The following is a 22,307-nucleotide window of genomic DNA, read 5'->3' as shown; positions in this document are numbered from 1 at the left end:
CAGCGTGCATGTTTTGGAATATTAATGGGGGGGGTCATTGTATAATTGCCAGTTTTTCTTTGTAATAAATGGGCACTTTCTTACTGAAAGTGATTCCTGATTTATACCAAAAATTTGTCAAATAAAGTATTTATTTTCATTGATTCATTTATTTTCATGGACATTTCCTGCATCCAGTTTTTTATGATTTTTGCTCTTGGCCTGTTTAATTTAAGAGTTATATCTTTAAAGCAGTCCAAAATATGACATTGTCTGTCTTCAATTCACCTCCTCTTATACCAGAGAATAAAACTGGCATGAAATATGCTTCCAAGTCTTAGTTTAAAGAGTCTGCACAATTATAGGTAAAGACACTGCCATACCATGCCACTGAGTTTCACTTTATCAATGACTGACTGATTTGCATGTTTTGGCATTTGTGATTTCCTTAGATGACAAGTCAAGACAAAACGCCCACTGTAATCCAACGCGCTTTAGAGAAACATAACCTGGAATACAATAGTCCAGAGGAGTTCCAACTAATTCAAATTCACGAGGGCAAAGGTAAGATGGCATTAACTATCCAGATCATTACAGAACTTGCCAACTATTAGGTAAGACAGTGCAGATGGCAATACTAACATTATATATGAATGTGAACATATAAATGAGTCAGGAAATGATCATTTGAATTTCTTAAAATGAATTATTCTGAGGGGAGATGCCTTCTGTTCTGTGGCATTCTATGCACCTCCCTATTTAAATCACCTCATTTCCTTTTCTCTGTTTACTCACCTCTAGTTTTCAGGTTTGTAAACATATTGCAAAAATGCATAGACCTGCTACACATGTTATGTATTCTTTAGTTTAAGTGTGCATGTGTGTTTCTCTGTTTTGTGTACATGAACATGTGTGTGTGTGTGTATGTACGTGTGCAAGAAAGATAAACAACCTTTTTATTTTCTTTTGGCATGCCCTTCTCCAGGTCATCCCATCCAACTTTTAGTTGTTGCTTTGCCTTTGGAAATGTTCTGGTAATATCTATAGCTCACTGGTGACATTAGTAATTTCTTCTTCAGCTGTTAATTAGGCAAGCCCACTAAGCTCTAATTAATTTTAAGGACTAACCTGTGAACACTGTCTGGTTAAGTGACTTGCTCAAATTCACACAGTATTCAAGTGCAGACAGAGGGGATAAAACCTGGGACTGTAGAAAGGAACATTGAAGGTTATCATCAGCTCATAGACTTAACACTCTGTGCTAAGTTCCCACACTGTCCATGTACATGGTACACAAGCTTGCTGGTTCATATATCACCACAGATAATAAGGATTGTGAGTATGGTTAGAGGGGTCATTTTTCATCCATGAAAGAGAAAGGGTTCAACAATGGGGCATTATTTCTAGCTAAAGGTTTCCATTCTTATCTCTAATATAAGGAAGTACTATCTCAGGAAAAGGATAGTAGATGAATGGGATAAACTCCATAGTAGGCAGAGCGGAACAGATGGTCAGATCTATCAAAAGTGTTTTAGACAGGTGGAACAGAGAAGGCACAATGCGGGGCGGCAGGAACAGCTGCAGAATACTTAACTGTAATGGTCTAAATACACTAAATAATTTATTTGTTTCTTTCTGCCAGCAAAATTATATGTCTATATCTGACCATCATTTCAGATAAGCAGGAAAATGTGCAGAGGAGGGAGAGATGAAGGACTGCAGTATAAAGGTACTAAACAAGTATATGTTCAAGGAAAATTGCCATGGAAGTATATGATGCTGACTCCCCACAATGTGAGGGGTTTGGGTTTAAGTTGGTACAGAAGAGAAGGAAGAAGGAAACACAGGTGTTAAAAGAAAGGTGTAAGATTCATGTCTGATCTAAGGAAGTACGTTTGTAAAAACAGGGTGATAAGACCCAGGGGAAAAAGCTTCCAGAGAAGATGGTGGAAAGCATGTTTGGATACAGATATAAGGAACCCTGGAACTGATGGAAAATAAGGGCACCAGAGGTAAAGGGAGGCATTGTGCATAGCAGCTGCCTTGCGTGTATATATATATATATATATATATATATATATATATATATATATATATATATATGTGTGTCAGTATATTTTCCCACAGATGCAGCACAAGCGATTACGTGATGGATCTTCAATTAGTGTCCAACTACATTCTTTGTGCTAGATATACTGAAAAGTGTTTGGACTGACATTCTTGCTTCTGATGAGCCTCAGACAATCCAAATAATGAAATCCACCATGTAATATACTGGAAGAGCAGCCACTATGTAGAGTATCAACCTCCCATCTCCTAGATGACAAACCATGGAAGGAAGTCTAAGCACGTCTTCATCCCTGGCCCGTATCCTATGCCATATGCACAACAGTTTGTTAGTCTAAGAAATCGCCACATTAATGAATCTACCTAAATGCCTCTACCAGGTGGTGCAAACATGAAACTATAAAGGCCACTCTGTATACACAATGTAGGGAAGATTCCAAGGAATCATCAAAAAGAAAGGTTTCATAGAAAGAGTGGTGAATTCCTTCAACAAATAAAAAGAATATCACCTCTCAGACAAAAAAATGCTGTTACCCTCACACATGGAAGAGCAGTTCCACTGCTGATTTATCTCTGTCAAATATAAGAAACATTATCAGGCTATGCATGGAACACATATATATTGCACATTAAATGCATCTGAATATAAGCAAATGAGCCACTGTTTTGAGATCAAACATTTTTTTCTTAGTAAGATAGTAATATAGATCTCTGATATTGCATAAAAGACACCTTAGACCATCCAGTTTGATATACAAGATACAACAGTTACCCAAAATATAATACAGACAAAGGGGTAAATCAAAATATAACCGGCCTGTAGGGGAGTCAGCAGTTTGGCATGGGAGTGGTGGTTGCATTTCTGTGCTATTCCGCTCTGCTCAACATTAAAATGTTGCAGAGTGAAAACTGCTTGCTTTGTTTTTTCATGTTATTCCAGTAGTTAAGTGAGTGACTGTTTTAATTATAAACTTCATCTAAAACCAGTAACTGCCCACTCAGAATACAACAGCCAGTGTGTAGCTCAGTTACACATCTGGCTGGAAATAAGCTCATACTGGCAGTATCCTGTGAACTGATACTTGTAAACTCTGACTGTCTGAGTTACTATATATCAGAGCTTCATGCTTTGTGGTACTTTATGGTACCTTCACAGTTTCTAAGAACTATGTCAAAAAAAAAAAATCAAATACAATAATCAGAAAAATCAACAACTAGAATCATCTCACTGGGGTCCTGGACAGTTTGCTGAATGGCCGTTTCTCCGAAACTGAAATGGCCGGGCATACTTGTGCGAAAAGCACTTTCACGCTAGTAGGCTAACAGGTAAGGGATATTGTGGGGGAATGGCTGTTGCTGAGATTGAAGTACAGTGGGGATAAGGGAATATTCCCTTTTCCCCACTGTAGTGGGATCTCGGAGTGAGACTATAAAAGTAGAGGGGGTGTGGGTTGTGCCCCCCACATGGGGGCTGCAGTTTGGCTTCCCCCCTGTGTAAACATAAGTTTTGTGTTTGTATGTGTTTGTTTTTGTTTTTTTCTTAGTGTTTGTTAGGGACTTTAGGGAAAGTGCTTTTTCGGCAAAAAGCACTTTTGCTAAAGTGGATTTGGTTATTTGGTTTTGGACAAATGAACTTTTGTTCATTTGTCCTGGACCCCCTCACTGCCCCCTTTACTCACCAGATTAAAAAGAAAGAAACAACAAAAAGAAGATTTCTTCAGATCATTTACATGAAAGTTGTCATTCGTAGGGTGGAGAAGGAGAATTTACTGACAAATGATAAAAGTTTTTAAACTAAAATTGTCAACAACTAGAATGTAAGAATAAAGAATCCTGCTCAAAGAAACCATGAGCTTTTATAACACATACAAACTTTCATACCATCGTGCTTCTTCCAGTTATCCCAAAGTGAAAGGACAGATAGGTACTTAAATAACATTAAAAAAAAAAAAAAATCAAATGATACAAAACTAGTTGTTTCTTAAAGCCACATATCCCCAGGGGATGTCAGCTCTCAGTCTTGTTATCCATTTCTTCTCAAGAGTTTAATGTATAGTAAATACTTCACCATATCTTACATTACATTTATTTATTTATCCTTTGTTCACTGGGTTAGTACCACTAGGTTAGTGACTTCTGTTCAAGGGAGACCTGAGGTAGTATTTTTACTACTGGGAGAAATTTAGCCAGCTCATTGAGGAACTTCCCCTGTTCTTTTCGATTGGTGCCATAGGGTCTTCGACATTCACCTGAGCTACCACTAACTTTAGCAGGTGGGAACTTGATTTAACACCTCATACAAAGAGTAGCATTCCTGCCACTGGGATTGGGAATAGAACCCATAGCCTCCATAGCCTTCTGGTCTCCCAGCACCACAGGCAAGTGTTTCAACTGTTGTGCAACTGACACTGATTCGGTATTATATTCCATAACACACTGAACATAGTCTTGATATGTGCTTGTTTCTGATCTATGTTTAAATTGTGCATTTGTCTGTACTTGTCTTTTGAATTTAGATGCATGCTCATATATTTTGTCCTTCAACCTTCTGCTGCATTTTATGACATAAAGTGCTGCAATTTTTTTGCAGTAGGCTAAATAAACCACATTCTATGAATCACGTATAGCAGGTTGCATTACGATGTATTATTTTACCTGAAGTTGGATGTTTATTTTTCCTTGCTTATATATTTACATCGATTACAACTGTAAGAATGTGTTATCCATTTTTTGTTTTTTTAATTGTTCGCTTAGAACTCCTATCTTTATAACGAAGGCACCATTGTAAGTTGGTCATATATTTAAATGTAAAATGAGGTTTTATATCTATGAAAGCATTTAAGCTTTCAAAGAATCTAATAATGTGCCATTGATATGTCCATTCCATCCTTAGCATGCCTACAATAAGCCAATGAAAATCTTATTTTATTAGTGATGTCTTGGGGGTCACCGACACTGTTTATACTCATGTTTCTAATTTTTGGACAAACTCTAGAATTTATTGCTGTTATGTTGATAGGTGATTATTAGGCAAGCGGCCTTTAAGAAGCCTAGTCCAAATTCCCAATTGACCCAAACCACTGTCTGGTTAAATGATTTGCTCAAGGTCGCACAACAGGAAAAGAAAGGCTGAGGTTATCAAATCATCTTACCAGACAAAGTAGCTTATTAACACTCATAGCATTAGTCCTATGTGCTAACTTCCAGGCTCTTGTAATAATAATTTAATAATTTAATTCCAGTGTTTCTAACCGTTTTGTTGCTATAACCACTTTCTTCCAATTATGTGGTTTTATATATATATATATATATATATATATATATATATATATATATATATATATATGTTATTACTTTTATAATCAGTTGTGTGTGTAGAGATCCTGAGTACCTGTCCATATACAGTACTTGTAAAAATAAATCCTGAGGCATACTGGTCTTATGCAGGCAAATATTTACCCTTGCTGGTTATCCATGAACAGCAGTAGGGACTCTTTATTTGCAAAATATATTGTTGTATATAAAAATTGTGACTTAAATTTAAAAAACTCTGTTATGTAAGATAGATGATCCACAAACAATTCAAATTCAATTTAAAAAATAGATCATCCACAAATCATTTAAATTCACTATTTGCTCATAAAAATAATATCTGCACTTGATAAAACAAATTGCTACTCCCATGCAGATGAAACTGTATTGATGCAGATAGTTGTTACTGGTATGACCATTGCCACACCATTTTTCTGTTTGCCACACCAGTTTGCAATCAAAGATGATATTCTCTAAGAACAACAGTAATAAATCACATACATTATCAATGTTCTTTGCGCTCATTGTGGGAATTTTCATAGATGATGTCTTATACTGTTTATTCCATAGTCATTTGGGATGTCTGAAAACAAGAGAGTCAATATGCAAGGTTACAAAACTCATAATATCATACTTTTTGTCTTCTGACTATTCTAGAATGAGTATTAGAAAGTCGTCACTGTGTTTTATAGAACTATTAACATAACTCACGAAATCTACAATCCAATATGCAACAGCAATGGAGATAAATCCTAGACTTTCATAACTATAAAGTTCAAAACATGAAGTAAATGCAACCAGGAATCATGGAGACTCAGAATATATTTATCACAAACCCACAAGAGCTTTTGCACAAAAAGTGATTTATCAAGTATATAAAACAAAATGAAATCCAACATCTTTTATATAAAATTCAGATAAAGTGACTTCATAATTATAAAACATTATTTTTACCATCACATCAGTGCTTCAATTTCCTGTGACTATGCACAGGTTTTAAATGTAGCATTCATTTAAACAGAGGGGTGTGGTAGCATTTAACCAAATTGTCCAACAGCATTCAGTATTTCTTGTATGCATTTTTAATGTCCCTCTTCCTTCACATTCTCAATTACAACTTGAATAATACATTTAAATACATGTAGCGAATGATCAGTAATAATATGTTTCACTAGTGTATTATGTGTGCCTCTTTGCTTAATTTCATACAGACATTGATTTATTCATATGATAAGATATACAACATAGCAGAAATATGGTTTTAACATATTGTCAAAATGCAAAGAAAATATTTTGCTTATCCACCCTCTAGATAGGACAACTGGTCTCATTGGAAGGTCCTGTACATTATTATGTATTTGAGATAATCATAGTAAAGTGGAACATTTGGGTATAAGACATGTTAAATAAAATTCATTAATGTCGTCTGAGATGTATGCATTGCACCAGGCTTTATCCACATCCTACTACTGCTACTCTTTTTTGACAGCTTCACTTCTAACATCTTGATTTCTCACAAGATCCAGTGGTGCCTTATGTTGTACTTCAGAAAGACTGCAGTACCTTCATTCCTTTCTCATTGCTAGAATAAAGCTTGCATAACTAGTGCCTCCTCACATACATGCATACAAATATATGTACATAAATACATACATACATACATACGTAAAAAAATATATACGTACAAACATACATAAATAAATACATACATACATATATAAAAACATACATACATACATAACATATATATGTACATATATAAAAACAGACATGCATACATACATATATAAAAACAGACATACATACATAACATATATATGTACATATATAAAAACAGACATGCATACATACATACATATATAAAAACAGACATACATACAAACATATATACAAACATAAATCATACATACAAACATATATAAATATATACATGCTTACATAAAAGCACACATACATACATACATACTCAAAGGCTTTTATTAAAAAATGCTTCTTATGAGAAACAGTTTCAGGAAACACTAGGGGCAGGATTCACGAAGCCTCCGTGTAAGAGTTATAACTCATACACGGAGGCTGCAGTTAAACGGAGTGATGTCAGCATGCTCTGCATATTAATGAGAGCATGCTGAATCACACTGAAGGCCAACACGGTCCGTGTAAGACAGTAGGGGGCGTGTCCGTAGGCCGAGCCCTGTAAGCAGACACGCCCCCAGAAGAGGAAAAGTACCCAAAGGAAACACCCATGACAGAGTCCATGGAAATGTGAATAAACAGAACACAACACATGCCCCCACAGACTAGGAACATAAAATAAATATAAATGAACATGTTATAATTTTTTTTAAACTGTAAAGATGTTTAACCATGAGTGCGCTCGTTTGCGCGGGCGTGCCCGTAGTGCAGCTACAGTTAGCAGTCAGTGGGAAAGCAGATAAGAACTAAATATGCAAAATAAACCAGGAAGCAATAGCATAGCGGTAGAGATGCTGGCTGCAGAGCAGGCATTCATGGTTCGAGCCCCCACAACACCATTTTTTTTGCAAAATAAGCAGGAAACAAGTCCCTGACAAATATGTAGACATAAAACCACAACTTATGTAAAATGTAATGAAATAGCCCATTTATATTGAAGAAATGTGAGGTAACAAAAGAATAAAAAATGCCAGATGTGCCCATAGATGAGCTACAGTTTAACAGGGTGAGTGCATGTGCCCGTAGATGAGCAGTGGTTTAACTGGTGCAAAATGAGTGCCCGTAGCTGAGCAGTGGTTTAACACGCTAAATCTATGTGCCCCTAACTGAGCTGAGCGTAATATGCGTGCTGATAGCCAAATGAGGCTTAAAGCAGTGTACCCCATTTGCGCAGAGCTGCTCACCGCGCAAACAAGCTAACCGACGGGCAACGTTGAGCAAGCCATATCAAAACTGCCTTTACACAGACACACCCCTCAGCATGTCTAGACAGTCATGAAAAATAAAAAGCAGTGGCCAGGTTCGAACCCAGGATACTATACACCACAGTCAAGGTACAGAACCACTAAGCCATGACAGCAGTACCTAGAAATGCAATAATAGCTAATATATAGGAATGAATACAAACTACAGCATGACAATGCAGGTTCACTGAAGTTGATACAATTCCAAAATGGCCAATCACAGATATGTGCGGGAAAAACGAACTATATAAGCCCCATAGGCGGGAATACACAGCATAAACGATTGTAGAACAGACCTGCAGGCAGAATGTCAGGAGTAGGTGAGGGTAGTCGCTTTCGAGCACAGAGGTGGGGTGTTGAGGAGTCCAGGTACATGGCCTGGCTCCTAGTCCACAATCATGAGGCCCAACTCATGCAGGGCCAGGTCCTCTGGGGAGCATACAGGGCTGAGGCGTGGGACCAGTTGGCTCATGATCTCACCAGTGCCACAGGGATTCCAAGGACTGGTGAGCAGGTCCGTCACCACCATGCGGACCTGAAGAGACGCAAGCAGGACCAACTGAACCTTTGGATCCAGGAGGCCCGGCAAACACCCAACGCCCCACTACTGAGTAAGTAACATTTAATTATGTATGTAAAAATTAAACTAGCTGATATTATGGAGATGTGTATTCCAATATTACTTCATTTATATTACAGCTGCAGGTGTCCGTTCTGCGAACCGCAGAGCCTATGGCGATAGGCTGGTGCGGTTGCGCCACCAGGCAGGTCAGTAATCCACTACCAGTAACTGTAAAGAAATATAAAAGTATGACAGTCAGCAAAAGAGTGCAGTGTAGTCAGTAAGGAATAAAATCTGCAAGTAACAGTGTGAAAGTGTATGCAAGTATTGCTTGATTACAAGAGTTCCCAGCCTGTAAGTGTAAACGAAACATGAAACTGTCCAACATATATTCTGAAATAAAAATGCCCTGCCTGTAAGAAAATAGTACACAACCTGCAGCAAGCTGAAAAGTATAGCTGCAGAAGATGATGAAATCACATGTGTGAAATATATCCCTGTGGAAATACTGAAACATGACAGAAGTGAGACTGCTGGAAAGGATTGTAATAACTACTGTTAAAACATGTCAATAAAGCCTAGAAGTACCATCCTGAATAGTAAAATGAAAGCAAGTGAGAGAGTGTGAGAAAGTGTCATGAATCCAGTAATACAGTAGTAATAACCCCTGAATAAAGTATACTGCAGTCAAGACAGAATGAAATGCATGTGAGACTCAAAACCAAACAGCGAAATCTGTTCAAAGTGTTGCTGCATGTGGAATGTGTATCCCAAAATCTGGATATGTTGCTCCCAGTCTGAAATACGCAGATAGGATGATTGTCTGATATACCAAACATCCACACTTGTCTACAGCTATATAAAGCAAAAGTAGCAAGATGATGTAGCTGAACAAAGCTAGATATGAATGTGTATGAAGAACACTAAAATGTATATTGATGTTGCAGTAACAGTCCTATCAGCAAGGTGAAATAGTTATCATATAGGAAACTGTAGTTAGAACAGTAGTGTGTATATAACTGTAGCTATTAGAAATGTACAGCATATGTATTGTTATTCGGTGTTAATATTACTTTCTTTACCCCACCCTATAACCACATATAACCCATTCCACGTGAAAATGGTATGTGCAATCACAATTAACACCCCTGGACGTTTGTCCTGTTGGGTCATATATATTTGCATGTCCGTTGATGCATCTGCCCTGTTCATACATCCACACCTGATGGCCTGTTGCCATCAATTAACCCTGCATGTTGTTGGACTGTGTATTTCTGTTCAAATTATGCATGTGTTATGCACGCTGTTCAATGGTGTGAATATCTGGGTGTTTGGTTAATGGGAATACTAATGCATGCTGTTACAACTAATTGTGAATGGTATTATATGTCACTAACCCAAACTGTCATGACATAATGCAAAACATAGTATGACAGGGAAGGCGGGTTCCAGCGGACCCACCTCTCCCACCTCAGCTGGCGAGTGCACCTGGCACTAGTGTCGAGTCCGGACCCTCCTCCAGTGGCCCTGTGCCACCTGCAGGTGGAAGTGCTGCAGAGGATGGGGCTCGCCCCCCCTATGCAAGTGTGGCCGGAGGAGATCCACCACTCACCCTCCGTAGCGTCCGGACTGTGGTGCATAGGGAGATTCGGGACTCTGTCCTTGAGCCCCTACGCCAGCTCGAGGCATGGGTGGCGCAACTAATGGGCATGCCTGTTGCCCCGCCTACACAGCCCCCAGCACAGCCCCGTCCTGGGCAGTGAAGGAACAGTGGCAACTGCCTATGGGTGGGGATATCAGTTCCACTGTTGCCATCTGTGGGCTCATGGGCTCTGGATATCCAAACCTCCGTCCCCGTCAATTGTGTAACCCCCACACGTGTCATACATTCGCCCCTGTATGCGTCTTGTTTGTCTTGTCTGTTTACCTACCCAACCTACCTCCCCAGCTGAACTGACTTCCTTCACCTGACATACCACTCTTACCTGAAAAAAAACAAAAAATAAAAAAAGGGCACTCTGTACCCACAAAAAAATTACGCCCCATACATAGCTGCCCATTCCGCACACATGTCCGCTGGACATGGAACCTATCAATTACAATTGGCTGTACAACAAGTATTATTGTTGTCCTGACACCTGTTTCAGGGGTGGAAGGTTTCAGATGTCACACCAAATTACATACATATGCACAGCTGTTGCTGATGAAGAAATGGGCAGCTATGGGCCTTACCTACATCCCTCCTGCACATCCCTCTTTGTGACCCTTTTTCACCACTTTCCTGTCTCCCCATTTTCTTTTCTTTCAAAGAAAATAGCGCGGGTATGCGCGGAGCTAACCGCCAGTGCGCATGCGTGAGCTCCACACAAACCAGCGCTAGCCCGGTTACAACTGCTTAAAAGTGCCTTAGTCACTGTGATTGACAGGTCCTGTACTCAGTTCAAAAGAAAAATAAACTCCCACTGTCAGTCCCGAACCCAGGACCTTGGAAACACTAGTCTGTACAACAGTACCACTAAGCCATGACTCTTATACAAAAACATTGTGCTAAAATAAATATAACCTGTAAAAGTAGGGATGAATGTAAAGGGAATATAGGATGTGTAGTACACAAAGCATGTCATTTAAAATAAATGTCAAAACAACTGGATTTCCATAATAGTAGTGTGTGAAAAGAAACAGCCATGCTAGTTGGCAGCATGTAGATAATAAGGTCAGTTAAAGTACATAGATATATGTATGCATATGTACATATATATATATATATATATATATATATATATATATGTATATATATATATATATATATATATATATATATATATATATATATAAATATATCTATATATAGTTGTAGGAGTCAATGTGCATACACACTTGCTACAGGGAACATGAAAGAGGAATGGAGAATTGTGAATATACAACACAGCCTGAAGCATGAGAGAGATACTAACCTTTACAGTCACAGAACACTGTCCACAGCATACCAGCATGGTCCCCGCCCTCACAATCTGAAAGGGCAACGCCTATCACACATACCCTTTTATAGCACTGACCTGAAATCACAGTGAGAACTGCAATCAGTACACAACTGGCTGTATGCAATTAGCAAATGCTGGCTTACAATTGGTGCAGAGGCCATCACATGGACCTATGCAGATACCTACAAAAGCATCCAGTGCTAACACTCCCCACATGCAATACATTCATTGCATTGTCTGTAAGCAGACAGAGGGAGAGCGAGAAGTGAGAGAGAGAGAGAGCAAAAAAAAAAAAAAAACACCAGACACTGTGACTCTGTAACCTGAAGCTGTCAGCACTGACAGTAGCAGCAGCAAGCAGAAGCTGTGGTAATGCAACCAGCTGCAACAAACAGAGGTAATGCAACGTAGCAAGTTAATAGTGTGCATACTGTGAACCCTCCAAATGTGTCATAGGTCTGTATCCATAGGTATGTCCATGTGATATGTTGTGTGTACGTAGTTCCAACAAAAGGGGATGACCATACATCACATGTCAAGCAGTCATAGGCCAGGATCCTGGCAGCATGTGTCTGTGCGTTGGCCCAGCAATGGCTGTAGTGACTGCTTTGAAATGTCAGCCAGGCCCAAAAGTCAGGATCAGCCCATCCCAAAGGCACACTGGCTGGGAACAAGTGTCTGCAGGTACCTGATGTCACTGCATATGCATCCCATACTGCATAATCCCATAGCGTAGCAGACCAGGACCATTATGCATATGATGTGGTAATTCCCAGGGTCAGTCGAGGTGCCCCCTTAGTGTTGTGGGACCACTGTTGCTGTATGCCACTGTCCAGGTACATATCCTGTAGCACGGCCAAGATAAACTATCAGTGTTACATGCGGTGGTATGTCCTCTCAGAGTGCTGGTAGCACACATCCAGGGGGACCACGAGGTCACAGTGATGCTGTGTCTTTTCCTCTGCTGAGGGTGGCCCTCACCTGGACATGTGCAATGATAGGGAGGTTACATCCAGCTGGGATAAATATCTCAAAGGTGGGGGAGAAGGAGGGGGGATATGTGCACCGAACATGTCTGCAGGATTTTTGCCAATATGCGTGTGTTTGGTGAATGTTAAGTTGGTGTGGATTAACACAGAGCATATCTGAGGCATGTGGTCCATATGTGTAACATAACTGAAGAAGGCCTTGTGGTCATCCATAGTGTTTGTGTCCATTTCCCTCCCAGAGTAGGCTGTGGCTGTTGTTATGACGGACTGTAGCGTAGTACCAGTGCTGACCACAGATGCCTACCCTTAATGTGAATGTGCTCTGTCCTGCAGTAGCCTCCTGCTATTGTTATACAATCTGCCTCTGTCTGGGGTCCACCGGACAGGATGCCTAACCTTTGTGCATAGGGTCTGGGTTAGACATGTGTGTGCAAGTGTCATGCAGTCCGCAGCATGTCCATGGTAAGCATTTACAAAGGGGTCAGCAGTGTGGCTTGTGGCTTCCACTGGCCCAGTGTGCTGCATGGATACCATCCCAGTCCCAGCAAGTGAATAACTGTCTAACCACATACATATCAAAGTAGTCTACTGTGCTGGTGGTGGTGGTGGGATATGTATATCCAGGCTGAGTAACATCTGTCCACATCACAGTAGTGGACGGTGTCCCACATACAGTACCTGGGGATGAACCCCCAGAGTGAGGTTGTGCATTGCACCTGTCAGTGTGTGCTGACCGATGGGGCAAGCTACTACGTTGTGTGGAATGTGGCAGGTATTGTTGCACAGGTGTTGGCTGAGCACTGATATCTGGCCATGTACCTGTGTATCCACCACAACACACACACATGCAACATATGGGAGTAGTAGTATATCACTACACATGAGTATCATGTATAGTATGTGTGCCATATATTGCTGACATGGTCTGCTGATATCCTGTCTGTGTTCTCTTCCAGGGAGATGGCGCGACAGTGTAACCCCGCCTACTCTGTGGCGGAAGATGAGGAGATCCACCAGAGCCTGGTGCGGGAGTATGACATCCTGTTTTCCCGCACCAGTCAGAATCAGCAGGAGAGGGCCGCACTGTGGCAAGACCTTGTTCGTAGGGTAAATGATATTGGCACGCATAACAGGACATATGAGCAGGTACGACATCACTGCAGTGATTTAATCCGAAGTGTCCGGCAGCATGCATCAGATATCCACAGGCAACAGGTCGCCACAGGATGTGGGGTGGCCACACATCCCCCCCTCACCAGACTGGAGGGGCTACTCCTAAGTGTTGTGGCTCCAGCCCGAACACCAACAGCAGTACACCTGCATTATGATGGAGGCTGGTTCCACACAGCAGCACGACATGGAGCGTGCAGGTAATATGCCATATGTACACCTGACTATTCTGTACACTGTATCATATGCAATATCAGTGGGACAGATGTGCCCACTGACATTAATCTCATCATTTCTGCAGGTCCCTCCAGGGTTACAGAGAGACAGGCCGTCCATGCTGGTGAGTGTGTTTAACATAACCTATAATAGTCCTGATAATGCTAGTAACAGTAGTGTAACTCAGTAGTGCTCTATGTGTATACTGCAGGGTGTGCATGTGTGCATGTGTGCAGGTGTGCCTGTGTCCACGTGTGCATGTGTGCAGGTGTGCCTGTGTCCACATGTGCATGTGTGCATGTGTGCCTGTGTCCACGTGTGCATGTGTGCCTGTGTCCACGTGTGCATGTGTGCATGTGTGCCTGTGTCCACGTGTGCATGTGTGCATGTGTGCATCTGTGCATGTGTGCATGTGTGCATGTGTGCATGTGTACACGTGACCATGTGTGCATGTGTGCATGTGAACACGTGTGCATGTGTGCATGTGTCCACGTGTGCATGTGTCCGCGTGTGCATGTGTGCCTGTGTGCATGTGTGCCTGTGTGCATGTGTCCATGTGTGCATGTGTGTATAAGTGCATCACTGGTAACAATGTCTGGAGACTGTAAACTGTGTTTCCTGTCTTCATCCCACAGGTTCTGGGGCTGCTCTGGTAACCTGCAGCAGGGAACCTGAATCCTGTGCCATGGCTACTGGTAATGATGATATATGTGTAATGGTACAGGAAGGTGTGTCAGGGTCTGCCATTGGTCAGCCAATTGACAGTACACAGCTGTCAACCCCATCATTGCGCACAGTCATCCTGCCATACATCCTTTGTCACCATTGTCCCTAGGTGATGTACAGGATACAGCGGGCATAGACCAGGGTAATGTGGTACCTGTGGCACATGCATCCCCACACAGCAGCCATGGACAGGGTCCTCCGATGGTACCACACAGACAGTTGCCCATGGGTTCCCGTGGGAGCATCCGTGGGCGTACTGCCTCTGGCCGACGTGCCCAAAGAGGTCTGTCAACCTCAGCTATGTTTTGGACTGTCATGCAGGCTCAGTCACGTATGGAAAGGTACACCAGACAGGGTCTGAGGGAGCTCAGAGCATGTCGCACAGCCATGACAGACAGTATGCGTGACATTGCGGATGCTATCCGTAACTTCACCGATGTCATAGACAGACGTTGTGGGGACATATTACAGCAGTTCCACAACCAGATGTCCATGAGCCAGGGCAATGGTGGGCGTGCGGCGCCGGCGTGGCCGTATGCCGGCAGCAGCAGCAGCTGGCAGTCGGGCGGCAACAGGCTCGCGACGCCCCATAGTGCCAGCAGCAGCCCCAACAATGCTGGGTCTGTGCTGTCATCGGAACGCCCCAGGAGACCACATGCACGTGGCTCTGGACAGTCCCAACAGGGACATGTGTCCAGTCAACACACCCCCACTTCTGATGACAGTACCCAGTCAGGCTTTGTACTGGATACGGTCCGTAGCACCCCTGCCAGGCACAGGTACCGTGTCCGTGCACACAGACACTGATCTGTATGGCCTGCCAGGTGCAGTCTGTGGCTGTCCACAAACCCCTGTATATGGCAGCCATGAGGTGGAACTGTGTGCGTGCATACACATATGTGAAATGTTAACACTTAGGGCAACCACATACATGCACACACTGCACCAACACTGCCCCACCCTGTACTGCTGCCCCTCACCAACACACATACACACACATGTCGGTTGGTGGTATCAGTGGCTGACTCAGGCATACCTAATCCACACCCTGTGCATATGATGACACTGTGCCACCTCCTGCAATCTCCAACATCATTGCAGGAACAGGTAAACATGTTGCTGATGCACAGGATGACTACATAGACGTGTATTAGTAGTATCATGTTGGTAACAGTACAGTGTGCTGCTATGACTGTGTGTGTACCCCAGCATGCCTGCTGTAGTAACTGTATGAATGTCCTGAATTGTTATCTGCACCCATAGTACATACCAAAGTATAACAGCTGCACATAATTGCATGCCGGTGGTAAGGTTGTCAACAGATAGCCGCATACATGGGTAGCACAGGGGGAAAGCTAACGCAAGTAGTGATATGCAATGGTGGACATGTACAGTAATGGTGTCAAGATGCCCACAGTGACTATGCCATGTGTATGTTCACGCATCTAGATATGTGTGCAGTACCAATGTTGTCCAGATCACAAATAAGTATGACATAATATCGGTTCTACCATGGCCATCTGTGCTGCGTATTCCTGGGTACATGTTGATAGTGCCTACATATTTGCATTGTTACTTACTGTTATTGTTACCCCTTCTTTGTTGTATAATGCAGTACTTCCAGCCCTGTGTACTGTAGCTTTGTTTGCATGCATGTTCGCCTGGGGTCCCCTGGAACACTGCTTACACCTGCAATGCAGAGTTACAGTGCTTCTGTAGACTGCTAGTGACATCTGCATAGCGTACCATATGTATGTCAACCTTACACATGACAGAACGTCACTGTCTGTCCTGTACGCATGTACGTTGCCTGTGACACATTGCACACGTCTTACCTGGCATTTGCCCACATGTGCAGTCATATATGTCAGTGCTATGAAACAGAAGCAGTCCACCCACACATACACACCTTCAGTATGTTGTTCCCCATTGGCCCTATGTGTTGGTACTCACCATGGCAATCACACTACTAGGGTGGCATGTGCAAAGGTAACCTGTGAATCGCCTCTATGGTCCAGTCGTGGTTTATGTGAGTCATGTGTCATTGTCACAGCTGCCACATGTATGCAGTCAGCCATCACCCTTGGCCAGGAATGTACAACACATGTGTGGGATGCCACCACACAGCCAATCTGGGGACTGGTCTCTCTGAACCCAGTAATGCCATACCCTGTCAGGTGGCATGTCATATATACTATGTCCAGGACAAACGTCAAACCCAATCCCTGCTGCTACTATTGATAATACCCCTGAAGATGTTCCTGATAGCTTTGACCAGTCCTTTACTGAGACATTGCAGGCCCTAGCTAGCCATCTACCTGCTAGCTCCCCTGGTCCTGAAAGCAGCACCCCTAGAAAACTACTTGCGTCCAGCTGCCAACCAGTCACCACTTCACTTCTCCGTACCTTGGTTGTAACAGTCAAACCCACTACACTGTCTGCTGATCAACTCCCTGCCAAGTACCTATCAAAACCAGATGATGCTATTGCTTACCCCGTCTCAAAGGTAATCAAAGGTACTATGTTAGAACCTAACTTTCCCACCATCTGGAAAATGTCATATGTAATCCCACTTCACACAGGAGGCAGCTCTACTGAAGTCTCCACTTATAGGCCAATAGCTATACTCTCTCCACTTGCGGAGATTATGGAGACTTTCGTCATAGACAAGTCATGCACCACCTAATCCAAACTCGCATTATGGCAGACACTCAGCATGGCTTACGTCCTCATCACAGCACTACGTCAGGCCTCCTAGCCTTTACTAACACCATAAGCCATACTTGCAACATTAATTATATATCCACAGCCCTCTTTTTGGATAACTCAAAGGCATACAATATGGTTGATCACCAACTTGGACTCCACACCCTGCACAGACTGTCTAGATACTGGAGCCTTCCAATGGTGTCAATCCTGCCTGCATGGTCAACAGCAGGCCGGCCTCTGGCAGAACAAACCCTCTAACCTTCTACCTAACACCCTCAGAGTACCACAAGGCTCTATCCTAGGGCCCTTGCTGTCCTCCATTGTCATTAACGACCATTATACTGTCATCCCAAAAGTCAGCTGTATCCAATATGCTGTATACTCTACTCTGATCTGCTCAGCCACATCTCCAGTAGAGTTATGGTCAGCTACCCAGACCACCTTTAATACAATAGCAAACTGGCTTTCTGAACATCGTCTGATCCTAAATCCCAATCAAACTAAACTGCTGTTATTCCACCAACATGTAGGTCTACCACGTTCACCGTTACCATAACATCAACTGATGGCACAATAATCTCCCCTGACCCATCTCCGAAACTATTAGGTGTCATCATAGACAATAATCTCATATGTGACATACATGTTAACCAGATTAGCAAAGCCATCAATAGAAAGCTAGGGTCACTTTACAGAATTAAAGCCTTCCTAGCCCCTCCAGCTAAAGGTGCCATAGCTCGCTCACACCCTGTTTCAGCCCTTCTGTATGCATCCCCTCTACTCTCACATATGAACAAGACTGTCCTTAACAAACACTCGATTTGCTACAACCACATTGCCAGGTTTGCCACTGGCCTGCCTTTTAGGACACATCATTGCATCAATCTAAATCAGCTTGGTTGGCTTGCAATACCCAGCCTAATACAGTATTACCAACTGATTATGGCCTATAAAATCCTCTATAATCCAGACAATACTCCTGCACTTAAATTATAACCACCCCCTATAACAATCCTAGACCGCTTCGATCCTCTAACAATGTACTACTTCAAACTAGCAAGTTTAATAACACAGCTGGTGATTCTCTCTTTGCAAACCCTGTAAGTAGATCCTGGAACTCACTTCCAGCTGATATTACCCTAATGTCCACCTTAGGTCATTTAACAGTAGACTCAAACAACATTTGTCACGTAACTGGCTATGTCAATGTATCAAGCCTGGCTAACTCGAATGTGTAACCTCTGTGAACCACTGTACTGTGTAATTTCAATTTAATCCTGGCTTGTGCTCAGGTCTAACATTAACCTGTGGAACATGTTTGACTTGCTTACTTATGTAATCTCTGTAAATAATCTGTTTGTACTATGTAATGCTAGTATTCTGTAATGCTGTATCTGCTACCCTAGTAGCTTGTCTCCACGGGCCTCCCCTGGAAATGGACATGCATCCAGTTGGGCTATCCCAGTCAACAAATGTAGGATAAATAAATAAATCAATACAAGATATTACAGTGACGACAATACCAGTCAGACATTGACACACACTGACAGCATGCTGAACACACTGGGGCATACGTGGGGACTCAGACCAGCAGCCTGCCTGGGCATCACACACCTCCGCAGCTGGCACACAGGCATATGTTCCATCGGAACAGAGCACATGCCACACACGGCACGCACATCCCTTGTGCCACACACCCACAGCCTGTAGGGCTACACAACACACCTGCTACAGAAGTGTCAGGTACCTGTCATGTGTGCTGCACTGGGGTCCCGCTCAACAGGCTGTATCTGGTGAAGGTCACAGTGATATGACTCAGGGGCACTATGGTCCACGACAGCACACATGCATACAGGTCAGACAGAGGCATGGACAGATATGACTCACTCATTGACCATGCCAGTGTGGCTGCCTGGGACATACCTCCCTGGACTACATGATAGGGAACATAGAATGGATCTCTCAGCATGTGGCACAGGCCACTATGAGCCTGATGTTGGTTGCCAACATACCCTCCCCAGGTATTCTACCACTATATGTGGGAAGGCTGTTGTATGTCTACATTATGCTCAGTCTCCACTGTCATTCATAGGGTATCCACTGGCTGTCAACGTGCTTACATGCTAGGAAGCCACATTGATGTTCACGGGTCATCTTGCACGTGTCACACATGGCCCGATGTATACTGGCAAGGCTCCTTGGTACACACATACTGCCTTATGCTGCAGGACATGGTTTACATAGTGACCTCCGTGGGTATCACACAGGTTAGGACACTAACAGTGCTGCTACACAACAACAGCAGTGTACACTGGAGGATGCATGCACCAGACACTGCCCTCAGCACGGTGAACTGCAATGTCTGTGCAGTACCGGATGCATGATTCATGGCTCACAGGTGTTACCCATCACTGACAGGTTATGCCCCATACCATGCCTGTCGTCCCCTACACATGTAATACACATGGATAGGGGGGTGGTATCCCAAGTTAACACAGATACACACACTTCCAGGTTGTTGGCACAGCACATACCATCAGGGCCTACTCATGTGCAGCTGACAGTGTGTCGGACTGCCATCTGGTTCATAGCATGGCACACACAACCCTCACATACACAGGAAGACCACCTATCCTCCATAACAACACCGGCAATATGACAGTCCCATGAACTGTGTTTATAAGGCCATACTGCATCCAGCCGAACATTGTGTGTGAGCATTACTGTAGCTACAACACTCTAGTTGAAGAGTTCACAGCATGTGGTCACCGAATTACAGTGGAATGACATGTTACCACTACCACAACAGGTGGGAACATGCAGCACCTGTACATTGACTACATGTACACTATATGGCCCAGACCAGATGTGTATCCCCTGCTGTAGGTCTTTCACCATAGACACCCACACTGTATAGGGACATACCACGCGGACCCTGCACAGTAAGACACAGTCATATTGGTATACATTGCTAATACCATTTATCCACACAAAGCATGTGTCAGATATGGTAACTACTGCAGGTCACAGGTATTTATGTGTATGTGTCACACACATCATGTGTGCAATGCCATTGCTGGGTTAGGCAATGGCATGCATTGTCATGTACAAACACCCGCACAAGGTCATACTGTGTGACACAACCACACGTGACAGTTGTGGGTTACCAAAACATGCCTATCTGTACTCTGACGATGGTAATAGACACAGTAGCAGAGCACACTATTGGCATTACTAGCCAACTAGCCCTGTTTGGCTGTGCTGATAGTGTGGTGACATCCCCTGTGTTTACTGGTGGAGTATGCAGCATCTGGTGTATTGTAGTATTTGCCAAAAGGATCTGTTCCCTCACACTTGCATTTACACACACCCTACTACCCCCACACACATGCACACTTGCCATTTGCAGGATTCATTCCCCTATCTACCTAAGTCATGACACATGAGAGGGACGCATTAGCAAAGCGCACTGTTCGGTTTACTAGATAGTTCCTCGTCTCTGGCTATACTTATAGGGTGCTGACAACATCAGTACTTTGAAAGGGTAATGTGCATCAGGTAGTGTGATCACCTGATTGCCAAAACTAACATGTTTTTCATACGGAAATGCACACATACACATGTCATTTACTGGTTTCAAACTCCTACCTAATTACATTACGATACTCAGGGGAAATGCATTAGCAGAGTGCGCTATTTGCATTACTGGGAGGCTTCCCTTCTCCTGCTGTACTTATAGGGTGCTGACATCATCTGTGTTTAGAAAGGGGCGTGTGCATTCTGTAGTGTGTTCTCCCAGTTGCCAAAAGGAACATTTTCCTCATACATATCTGCACACACACAATAACCCCCCCCCCCCATCCAAACACACACACTTGCCATTTGCAGGATTCAAACCACTACCTAACTATGTTATAACACTTGAAACGGATGCATTAGCAGAGCGCGCTATTTGCATTACTGGGAGGCTTCCCTTCTCCTGCTGTACTTATAGGGTGCTGACATCATCTGTGTTTAGAAAGGGGCGTGCGCATCCTGTAGTGTGTTCTCCCAGTTGCCAAAAAGAACATTTCGATCATACATATCTGCACACACACAATAACACCCCCCCATCCAAACACACACACTTGCAGGATTCAAACCACTGTCTAATTATGTTATGACACTTGAGACGGATGCATTAGCAGAGCGCGCTATTCGCATTACTGGGAGGCTTCCCTTCTCCTGCTGTACTTATAGGGTGCTGACATCATCTGTGTTTAGAAAGGGGCGTGTGCATTCTGTAGTGTGTTCTCCCAGTTGCCAATAGGAACATTTTCCTCATACATATCTGCACACACACAATAACCCCCCCCCCCATCCAAACACACACACTTGCCATTTGCAGGATTCAAACCACTACCTAACTATGTTATAACACTTGAAACGGATGCATTAGCAGAGCGCGCTATTCGCATTACTGGGAGGCTTCCCTTCTCCTGCTGTACTTATAGGGTGCTGACATCATCTGTGTTTAGAAAGGGGCATCCTGTAGTGTGTTCTCCCAGTTGCCAAAAGGAACATTTCCCTCATACATATCTGCACACACACAATAACACCCCCCCATCCAAACACACACACTTGCAGGATTCAAACCACTGTCTAATTATGTTATAACACT

General features: G+C 43.0%; 1 protein-coding gene across 1 annotated transcript in view; it reads left to right on the top strand.

Annotated features, from left to right (window-relative positions):
* The window catches only part of RGL3 (ral guanine nucleotide dissociation stimulator like 3), a 958,134-nt gene that overhangs the window by 876,675 nt on the left and 59,152 nt on the right, over positions 1 to 22,307 (top strand). Inside the window, exon 17 of the mRNA XM_044084617.1 lies at positions 432 to 543. Within this exon, the coding sequence (XP_043940552.1) occupies positions 432 to 543 (112 nt within the window). The remainder of the gene's footprint in view (positions 1 to 431; positions 544 to 22,307) is intronic.

This window comes from Protopterus annectens, chromosome 9.part0 (assembly GCF_019279795.1).
Source record: "Protopterus annectens isolate FY-2018-M chromosome 9.part0, PAN1.0, whole genome shotgun sequence".
In the NCBI taxonomy this organism is placed as follows: domain Eukaryota; kingdom Metazoa; phylum Chordata; order Ceratodontiformes; family Protopteridae; genus Protopterus; species Protopterus annectens.
Note: the sequence above shows the minus strand (reverse complement) of the source record. Positions and strands in the feature narration are given on the sequence as shown.